At 40.1% G+C, this 11,458-nt stretch overlaps 1 protein-coding gene across 1 annotated transcript in view; it reads left to right on the forward strand.

Annotated features, from left to right (window-relative positions):
• The window catches only part of LOC102378511 (aromatase), a 20,474-nt gene that overhangs the window by 8,053 nt on the left and 963 nt on the right, over positions 1–11,458 (forward strand). The window contains 6 exon segments of the mRNA XM_014517044.1: positions 281–457; positions 1,415–1,529; positions 3,746–3,860; positions 4,987–5,149; positions 9,173–9,414; positions 11,408–11,458. Of these exon segments, the coding sequence (XP_014372530.1) occupies positions 281–457; positions 1,415–1,529; positions 3,746–3,860; positions 4,987–5,149; positions 9,173–9,414; positions 11,408–11,458 (863 nt within the window).

Consider the following 11,458-nt stretch of genomic DNA (forward strand, 5'->3'; position numbering starts at 1 on the left):
ATCCCTCTTTCCAGCCCAGGGGTGGGGGTCGGACTCAATGATTTATTGACGTCCCTTCCAACCCTAATAACTATGGAACTATGAAAGGAAAATGGTTCTTACTAGTTTTAGAAGGCAGTTAGTTTTTTATCCTAGTTTATCCCTATTCTGTTCTCTTGACCTACTTAGTATTTTGGTTACACTTCATTACCTCTTTTTACAACTTAATAGCCAGTAAGCAGATAATTAAGATAATACAAATATTAACTGATTTTCTGTCTACTTTACCTGTGCATTTCAGCTTTGTCTGGTCCTGGTCTTGTACGTATGATATCAATTTGTGTTGAATCAACAACAGATCATCTGGACAAATTGGAAGAGGTGACCACTGAACTGGGAAACATCAATGTGTTGAACCTTATGAGGCGGATCATGTTAGATACTTCTAACAAACTCTTTCTCAGGATCCCTTTGGATGGTACAGAAAGCTTTATTCTATCTTATAGTGGGTCCATTTCTAAAGCCTATATTAAGCAAAATTTCATGCTGAGATGAATGGGAAGTTCTGCCTCAGAATGTTTGCTCCAGGGTCAGTTTTTAATGCTCAATTATTTAATAAAAATGCCAGATCTGATTGAAATTGATTCTAATCCAAAGTGATAATTATAAATGATCTTTAAAAATATACATTCAGTCCATCAGGCCTGACAAGTCCCCTGAACTGAATGGTAGCATCTGCATCCTGACAGTTTAGTTAGTTTCCCAGTCATCCTAGCAATCATGATGCTTTCAACAAAGTAATCCTCTCTTTATATTTGCTGCATTCTCACATTAGAAAAAGTGCCAAATTGCCAGCTGCAAAACATTTGTTGGCAGACAAAATTTTATGAAATGTGCAAAGGAAGGTTTCTGTGAATCTGGCAGGCACCTACCCCAATATTCTTTGCACATACAAGTCAGAAAACTTCCAAGCTAAATAGCTAATTTGAAAAATTCACCTGCCAGTTTCCTTATCATCTGTGACATGCTCTTCCCTAAAAGTCTGAAGCTGAAGTAACATTAACATGGTGAGAAGTTAGCTACCTCATGTCAAAATACTGTAACAACAATATTAGCAGTAGACTTTGGTATTGGTTCTTACACCAAAGGATCGTTTCCACTCAAGAGTCATAGTCTTCAGAAAGAACAGTATAACGGAGACAGTGTACTACAAAATGTTTCATGTTGTTATTCATCACAAATTAATACAAACTATTTCAGTGTCAACCATGAAAAAGCCAAGAAAAAAAAAGAAAAATTATGATATTGAAAATCTACTGAGTTTAGCAGAAGGAGAATCAAGCCTTCCTTGTTGGTTTTGGATTAAATACTTGGCAAGTTATTGGCATATTAAAGTTTAAAATTTGTACTGCTATTTGTTCATTTTTATTTTCAGAAAATGCTATTGTGCTTAAAATTCAGAACTACTTTGATGCCTGGCAAGCACTTTTACTGAAACCTGACATCTTTTTCAAGATTTCTTGGCTGTACAAGAAATATGAGGAGTCAGTGTAAGTATCAACAGTTTTCCAGATCATTGAATTAAGACTGATTATGCATTCCTGAAGTCAGTCATTCTCCCCTGTTCGTTTTCTCCCTCTATTTTTCTGAAAACAAACTGCAGAGTTTCCAAAGTTGATTGACTGAGCTATTGAGACTGAAGTCTTCTCTCTGCCTCCAGAACCAGGACAGCAGCTGTGCAAGCTGTGCTCCTGGTCTACAGGCCTGTTCTGGAATGACCTGTGGAGAGGGGAACTCAGTTTTTTGCCAGTTCAGTCTTGGTCTCTCTGCTGAGATGCAAGTAGGTATTAAACTGAACTGAAATCACTATACTTGTCACGACTTTTGATGACAAGCCATTTGATGGTATCTACCTTCACTTGCTACCAATTCAAGCAGAGTCCAACAGTAATCCAAAGAAAACAGCACTTGTTCACATCAGCAAGTCCTTTTTACAGTTAGGATACTGAACCAAATATTTCATTGTAATCCTGCTTTTTAGTGCCTATGATGTTCCCAAAATAATTAGTCATGAGTTAAAACTTTACTTAGCATGCTAGATATTATCTCAGCGTGGATTTTTCCCCCTGCAAAAGGAACAAATTAGTTTTTCCATCTTTCCATTTATAAAAGGCACACACCCACCCACAAAATGCTTCTTTCACTGAATTTTGATGATCTCATTTGCTTTCCTCTACCAAAAAATGACTGTTTATAAAAAGAATTGGCAGTCACTTCATCTTGTTTCTGGATGGGCCTCTAACTATTTAGAGCTGTGATCCTCAGCCAGGGTGCTTTGGCACCCTCGGGTGCCTTGAGATATTTTCAAGAGCGCCACAGGGTGCCACACAATGTGTTAAGTCTGTAAGCATAATTCACAAGATAAAGCCAAAGATTTCAACTGGGATTCCACAGTGTTAAAAACATTTTGAACTACAGTGGCCTTTGGGTTCTTTACAACCGAAGAACTGTTCTATTACTTTTCTGTAGTCAAAAATGAATGAAAACTAGAAGCTGGCATTTTCCAAGTGGTACCTCAAGTCTACAAATGTTGAGAACCACTGATTCAGAGAAAACGGTCATCATAAAGTATGTGTAACAAGTACTTCTGATACGATTATATTGGATGAAGGATTTGAGGGAATTTAAGAAAGGAAGGTTATCTATACTACTTGATAGTCTGTTCACACTAAAGCCAATAGCAAATTTCACATTGAATAGAACCAGGATGTCACTCTCTACCTCTAAAAAAAGAAATTAGGTATCTTCCAGCATTTTCTACTCAGTGATATCTGTGACATTAGAGTTTTGCCTTTTACTTCAAGTGAGAGAGAACTGTAGTGGCTCAGATACCAATGGCTAGTAAATGGGAAAATCTTGAATTTTTAATGACCATGGCTTTAAGTAGGGATCTCCATAATCTGTGAAGACGGCAGGGTTCTTAAAGGTATGTCCATACCACCTGTGCTGTGCCTGGGCACACCCAGTGAGGCAGCTCACCCACTTATTCCTGTTCCACACACACCAAATCAAGAAATGAGGCTATAAAGACACCTTAGGATGGCCTTGGGCATATGATAATAAACATTACCAAAACAGTGGCTTAAGAACAGTGGTGAGCATATGCCTTGCTCAGGGCTGTCCCAACTGATCTACCCTGCCTCTTTGGCACATACAGGGTGTGCTTCAGAGTGATGAGCCTGAGTGCAGCATGGAGAGAGCATAGCCATGCCCAGAATAGGAGAACTATAGAATAGTTATATTCTGTATAACTAGTTGTATAACTATTCTGTATAGGAGAACTTATAGTTCTCCTATACAGAATAGGAGAACTATAACATACTATAGTTTACAATAAGCCACAATTTATTACTACTACTGGAATGAAAGTCCATGCTTTATAAAGCTTCCTGGTAGCAGTATTTCTATTGAGATTTCATCAACTATTGAAGTTTTAATGCATCTACAGTCATTCTCATTAGAGTTGATTTAATATGTAGTGACACATTAAATACTTTTGGCTTATTAGGGATTTGCCTGGTTGCAAACAGGCCCGTCAAATTTCTTTCACTAGTGTTCTGCATGATAAATTATTTGCTTGTTCATTCTGTTCTTAACTTTCTTCTCCAATGTAGTCTCTACATTTCTATTCCTGTATTATGCATTACTGGCAAGCGTTCAAATTTTGCAGACATTTATAGGTATACTGGATTCTATCCATTTTCAGCAAAGATTTGAAAGGAGCAATGGAGTTATTAATACAGCAGAAACGTCAGAAGCTTTTCACTGTTGAAAAACTGGATGAGCACGTGGACTTTGCAACACAACTGATATTTGCACAGGTAATAAGGATGCGTAGAAAATATTGGCAATTTGTCCAAAGCTCTTCTGTCACTGTAAAAATATGATGGTGTGAGGGGGAGGAGCGGATGACTTGAAACAAAATTTGACTTCACCTGCAGCTTAAAGGAAGGCCACTTAAAAATATAGGTTTTGGTAGGGGTGCACCAACAACGATTTTTTGGGCTGATACTGATGGATGATTATTAACCAGCCATGTTGGCTGATGCCAATCTGTCTGCCGATATGCAGCCCAGCAGCTTGGAGAGCAGTGTCCGGCTGGTAAGTCTGCTGGGGGGAAGGAGATAGAGGAGGGAAGGGGTGTGTGGGGGGTGTAGATCAAGACCCCCGTGGTGAGGGAGGGAGTGGGGCAGGGTTAGGGGCAGGGGCAGGGGCAGGCACTGCACAGCCAGGGTGAGGTGGTGCTCTCCAAGCTGCCAGGCTGCATTCCTGGCCACATGCATGCTGCAGCTGCACTCATGCATGTGGCATTTATTGATGACATTATCAACTACATCAGCCCAAAAAGCCAATTGCTGATAATGTCAATTTTCCTTTTATTGGTAGCGATACGATATGGAACTGATGTATTGGTGCACCTCTAGTTTTTGGACAGCCTCAGAAATGTTCAAGTGTTGTTGATTTTGGGGTGATTTTTTGAACATCTGCAGGTTAAATCCACATCCCAAAGTCTCTCAACAAGATTCAACCTCTCTCTAAGCACTTGTATTTAACTTGAATTAACACCATTCATACCAAAAAGATCCCCAAATCCTTCCTTTACTGTAAACATATAGACACTTTAGCATCAAGCAAGCTCTGTAATGGAAGGCCACATGGGACTGATGCTTAGTATGCTGCAGCACTCTAGGTTTGGTCGGACTTCAGATTAAGGATGAATCCCTTCTTTTAAAAGAAGTGCTATAAGACCACAAAAAAACCAGGACATTGGTTTTCATTTTTACATTTGCAAGATGCACACAATAAAATGGACGTTACTTAGCTGAGATAGGTTCAAATTTTAACAGTGTTGACTCAGTTGTATTGAGTATTCTACATCCTTCCAATTATATTCATCTTTTGGATTGTAAATCCATTGTTTAGCATTTGCCCCCTTCAATTTTGTAGAACCGTGGAGATCTGACAGCTGAGAACGTTAACCAGTGTGTGCTGGAGATGATGATTGCTGCCCCTGACACACTATCAGTGACTCTCTTCTTCATGCTTGTACTGATTGCAGAGCACCCTAAGGTAGAAGAGGAAATGATGAAGGAAATTGAAACTGTTATGGGTAAGGATTGACATTAAAGACCCTGAAAGATCATTTTACTGAGTAGTGATATAATTTTCATTTCACAGGGTAAGAATTTAAAGCATTTCCTTCTTATACAAGTATGGATTGTAAACTGTTTGCAGAAATCATTGCATAACATTTTTATGTAAAAAGAATTTCTAAAGTTGTATTAAAAATATAAGGAAAAATAGTAAAAGAAAGATGTCAAACTTCCAAGGCAATATGCAAAATTGAAGATGCTAAGTTCATCCCTCAGTTACACCAATGTAAAGCTATGGTCATTTCACAGACATGAGCTAAATGACTCCAAATTTACATTATTGTATTTAAAAGCAGAAGATGAATTGTGGTGTTTTTTAACCACTGGTTAAAATGAATTTGGGGATGCCTGTTCAGTTGTGTTTCACTATAATTAGCTCCATTCATAGTTTTTTTTACTCTTTTTACTATTGAACTGCATAGTATTCATGTAAGAAAAAAAGCTGTTTAGTAGGGGTGTGAGAAGCAGGCCCATTCGATTCGGATTTGGATTCAGCCCAAATCAGGGACAATTATTCAATTCTTTGATTCGGATCACTGTTCCTGATTCAATTCAGCCAAATCTGAATCTGAAGATTCAATGCTGATTCAGAGGATCAGCGATTCAGACACAGACACAGCTTTAAAAGTTTTTTCTATGTACCTTGAGGTAACAGGCACAGCTTGTGAACTCTGTGATGCTGGGGCACGTGGAGCATCCCACAGGAGTGCAGGGGGTTCTCCACGTGCTCAGTGGTGAACCCAGAAGTGGACCAGTCCTGGTCCACTTCCAGGTCTGCCAGGGAGCGCACTGCCCCCCCCGCCTTGGGTTGGTAATCAGCCAAAGGGGGATCCCAGGTGCCTCCCACCAGACCCAGGAGGCACCGGTCACTGAGCCAGGAAGTGCTTCTGGTGCCTGGAAGTGCTTCTGTTCCACTTCCAGGTCAGCTGCTGAGCATGCTGGGCAGCCCCCTGCACTCCTCTGGAATGCTCCAGATGCCCCAACATCACAGCACCCATAAGCCCCTACTACCCAGAGGTATCTAGAAAAAACATTTAAAGCTGTCTCTAGGTTCGAATCTCCGAATCTTTCCAAATCTCTCCAAAGTGATTCGGAGTGTTCCAATTCAATTCAGAGAGATTAAAGGGTCTTCTGATTCCATTCGGATTCAGAGATTCAGCCACCAAATCGGGCTGAATCTCCACCAAATCAAATCAGGAACCGCAGCTTGGCACAGCCCTACTGTTTAGAATTTTACTTTTACTCTTCCCATCCTCTTCCCAGCCTGCACAATATAAAATTCACTCTTGTGCAATTCTATCTATCTGTAGGCAATAAATTAATGGAAATAACCCACCTCCCCAAACTTTTACCCCTTTAATTTGGGTTGTTATGTTGTTTTTAAGTGTCAGGGCCTAAATAAGAGTAGCGCACATTCTATAACACTTGTACAAAGTGCACAAGCATTAATTTTGAGACTATTTTCAGTGCCGTCCTTATTTCAGAACTTTAGTAAAACATTGCCTCTCATTTGTCTACTCCTCCAGCTAAATTTCTCCTCTCTCTCTTTTTGTGCAACTGTCTATATTTTTTATTGACCTAAGACCGTGTAGCCCAAGTAAAACCAGTAAAGTAAGGATTTTTATATCAGCTTGCAGAGTTTGAGTCTCATGGGTCATGTAAGAGCAACAACATTCCCATTAAGATGCAACTGAAAAGGTTCTTTTCCCAGCTATGTTTGGCTATCTAAAAGCAGCCAGCTGCAGTTTAATGCTAATTCAGCCCATAGCTATCAACTACAAAATATCTCTGAAACCTGTACATGCCAGAACATATCAGTCTTAAAGTTTTGCCAAAGTAGACCATAGCATAACTTCATACACACTACTGATTTTCCCAAATGGCTTCTAATTTTGCAGGCATCACATTTGAAAAGAACAGAAAATACAATATAGACGTGACAAAATATTTGCTTTACTTGAGACACTGACCAAAAGAAAGATCTAGTTACTGTTGCTCCAGTTAGGTTTGACCATTAGAGTAACTGTTCTCAAACCCATTCCAAGTCAGTGAAAGTGATACAGGAAAGTGGTGGAACAAAGTGAAAATAACCCAAAGAGATTCCAGCAATTAGATAAATATATTTTAATATATTTTAGCACAGACTGCTTGCAGATTTGAGCTAGATTCACTGCCCCTGAACTGCAAACATAGAAGAGTAGGGCTGTGTGAAACTTAAGGTGCTGATTCAATTTGGAGGAGATCTGGCCCAATTTGGTGGCCAAATCTCCAAATCTGAATTGAATCAGAGGACCAATTAAAAGGTCCGCATTGATTTGAAGTTCTCCAAATTGATTTGGAAAAGATTCAGAGAGCTTTGGTGATTCGGGCAGTCCCCGCCTGCTGCAGCAGGGACCTGAACCCAGACTCTGAGCTGGTAAGTAGGGGATGGGAGAAGGGGGGCCCCTGAGCACTCCCCAACCCTCACCCCGCCTCCCCCAGCCCTCCCCATGGCTGCCCTGCCCAGCCCCAACTCTCAGTGCTATTAAAAAAAGCCCCTATTCACTGGCTGCTGCTTGGCAGGGGGACGATCCCTGCTGCCCCCCACTGCCCCGTGCTGTATGGAGGGGCTCTGCCACAAGCTCCCCACCCCCGACCTGCTCTCCCAGCTCCCCCATGGCTGCCCCACCAGCCCAGCTCCAGCCCTTTAAGAAAAAAAAACAACTCCCCCCAAACTTACCAGCTCCTGCAGCAGCCTTGGGGCTTCTGGGGGCTAGGGGAAGAGCCCCCCATACAGCTCAGGGCAGTGGGAGGGCAGTGGGGATTGGCACCCTGCCAGGCAGAAACCAGTGAGTCCAGGGTGGGGTTTTTTTGGTTGTTTTTTTTTTTCTTAAAGGGCTGGGAGCTGGGGGGGGTGGTCAAGGAGCTCATGGCAGAGCCCCCCATGCAGTGTGGGACAGCGGGGTTCTCCTCCCGCCTGGCAGCACCTGGTGAGTTTGGGCTTTTTTTTTCTTCAAAGAGCCGGAAGCTGGTGCAGGCTGGGCAGCCATTGCTGGGGCTGGGAGAGCGGGCAGGGGATGGGGCCTGTGTGATTTGGAGGTTCAGCTGATTTGGCTGCAGCCGAATCTCCAAATCGGATTCAGCTGAATGAATTCAGGACAGTGATTTGAATCACCTAAATCGAATCACTGTCCCCCAAATCGGCCATATCCAAAGCAAATACTAGCCACTTTGCACAGACCTACAGCAGAGTATGGTGTAAAATAAAAGTTACCCACTAGGATGTCTGGAAGGACCACCTATGCTCAGGTATTACAGCCATAAGGGCCCTTTAAAAATAAGTAAAATCCATTTGTGGACTGATCTAAGAGGATCTGGTTCAGAAGGAACTCCTGACAGAAATGGAGGTATACATTCAAATTTCAATTTACATCAATTAATGACTCTCCAGATACTCCAAAGGAAACTGAATCAGATCCTAATACTTTTCTTGTCTTTGAGACCAATCTTTAAGTGAGGAAAGCAGTGGAAATATTGATTGCCTTTTCTGTGGGTGTATGTTGTTGGCAACAGATTTATGACCCAGTCCTGATACTTTGTTCCAGCCAGACCCAAATCCTCCTATCAGACCAGGGGTTTAAAACTCTATGGCATACTAAAGATATTTAATATGAAGCCTTTGTCCTGCTTCACCTACCTCCAAGGGAGCTTTACCTTTGGCTTCAGTGGAAGCAGGGTCAATGCATAAGAGAGAGGAGATTTGTGGCAGCTCATATTATTAACAGGTTAGTATCCACATGAATAAATTATATGTCAGGCATTCTGTAACATGAGTAGTACAGAGCCACAGGAACACACAGACATCTCATTGCCATGAACTGTAAAAATGGACTACATTTTGACTAAATAGAGTCTTATATCAAGTGTAACATTTCTAGTAGCAATTAGATATAATTAGAACCCAGAAATCAATTTCTCCCTGTCTGCTTTTATTTTTCAAGGTGACAGAGATGTACAGAGCGATGACATGCCAAACCTAAAGGTTGTGGAGAATTTTATTTATGAGAGCATGAGATACCAGCCAGTTGTGGACTTGATCATGCGTAAGGCTCTACAGGATGATGTGATCGATGGCTATCCTGTGAAAAAGGGGACAAACATTATTCTGAACATTGGACGAATGCATAAGCTTGAATTCTTTCCAAAGCCTGATGAGTTTTCTCTTGAAAATTTTGAGAAGAGTGTAAGTCTCCTGTCTTGTTTCATGGGATATAATGTTACTTTCTATTTAAAAATCATAATGTGTCTCCTGATTTTTACCAATACCTTTCTAATCACACATTAGATTCTCTCTTTGTCTGTGTAAGTGCCTGAATCAACTACACAATCTATATGAGTTATAATTAAAGCTGTTTGAAAATGTTCCACCACTAAAGCTATTCATAGGAAAATGCCAAAACAATTTAAATCAAAATGTTTCATCAAAAAAGTAATTTCTGTGAATTCCACAAAAACCCAGGCAGGGCTCTGATACACCAGGAGCCCCTAGATGATACAAGCAGCATTTTGAGTCTCTGAGCCAGTTCAAAGACCCTCTGATAGGGTATCTTCTTTTTCACCTGGCTTCCCTCTTTCATTTCAAACAAATCAATTTTCCTTTACCACATGCTCATTTTAGTGAATATTTTAGTGAATATATTTACTGACAGACTCTGAAGAAACAGTTAAGATAACACATGGGGATATTGGCCAAAAGTGCATTTTGAACTCCCAAATGTGAGCAGTTATACTTGATTCTAAGATTTATGATCATCCAGTTACAGAATAAGCAGTATTGTGTAAGCTATGACATCAGAACTAACCAAACAAGAGTAATATTTTAATGCTAGTTGCTAATATTCATAGTAAATGTATTCTCCACTATATATTTAGCCCAGAAATAATTCAGAAAAAAATGACAAATTGGTGAAAATTCACAAATAGGAAACGTGTCTCCATTTATTAAATTCATCATTCAACTGTACTTCTCCTTTGCATTTTACCCCTTTTTATTATAGTTGATTTCTCTATTGCTTCCTGAACACAACTTCTTGCTAAAAATACTTCCTCCATAATTACATAACCAGAAATAATTTCCACACATTCTTCTAAGTGGATAGCAACCCAGACCATTAGTTAATTTCTGAGAAGATGACTCTGTTACAATATTGTTTCCCAGGCCAGCCCTTTGCCATTGTGCTAAGGCAGCTGCAGCACTGCTCTGATTCATAAGCACTTGTATTTACCTATAATCCCTCACAAAATAAGCTCAATTTATTTGAAATGTTTAAACAAAGGCCATTCTCCGCCATGCCACAACTAAAAGGAAACTTCCAATTAATTTGTATAATAAAACCTCCACTGCCAAAGTATTGGGTTAATTAGGAAATCAGGTCAAGACAGTGTGGAAACTCCTCTTTCTCTTATGCACTACTATTTTATATTTAGAGCCAGAATCAACTCTCCTTACTCATGCTTAGTAGTCCTCTATCAAATGAGTAGTTTTACTGATTTTGTTGGGGCTGCTTGTGGAAAAAGGTATTATTCAACATGAGGAGGAGTAACAGACTGGCCCCCAAGTCTAGTACAGATTTGAGAAACATATATTTCACAGTTTGGAGAATAAGATGGCAAACTGTTCCTAAGTTTATAAAATGATTTCCTGTGAGGTGTTAATTAAAATTGGCTTAATTCCAATATATGACAAATTCATTCATAGACATGCTAGTTCCGATCTAGTAACAGTTGCAGAATCTACACAGTTTCATGAATGAAACTGGACAACATACCAAGCCTTATTTCAGTTATTCAAAAGCTATAGGTTGTTGATGTCAAAAGTGAAATTCTCCCTTTGTTTCATACCTTGTGCAAGACCACTGTAGTGAATCAGACACGTGAGGTTGATATCCATGAACAAAATTCTTTCCTGCTTGACTGCTATAATGATTTAGCAGGTAAAGTGGTCACCTGGGGACCCTATTCCTGCAAGTTTCTGTATTTAATTTAATTAATTTAAGAGTTCAGATAAGCAAATAAATGAGAAATCCCCTGTGTGTGGTACTGTGCTACTTGATTCAGAAAGAACCTAGCCTCAAGGTTTCCCCATCGGTAATATACGTTTTAATGGTATTTTCAGTTGCTTCACAAAATAAACCATTTTCATTAAATACTGTACTCTCCTCTCTTGTTTTGCATAGGTTCCTTCTCGCTATTTTCAGCCATTTGGATTTGGCCCTCGGGGCTGTGTA

The sequence above is a fragment of the Alligator sinensis genome, unplaced genomic scaffold (genome assembly GCF_000455745.1).
Source record: "Alligator sinensis unplaced genomic scaffold, ASM45574v1 scaffold250_1, whole genome shotgun sequence".
Taxonomy (NCBI): domain Eukaryota; kingdom Metazoa; phylum Chordata; order Crocodylia; family Alligatoridae; genus Alligator; species Alligator sinensis.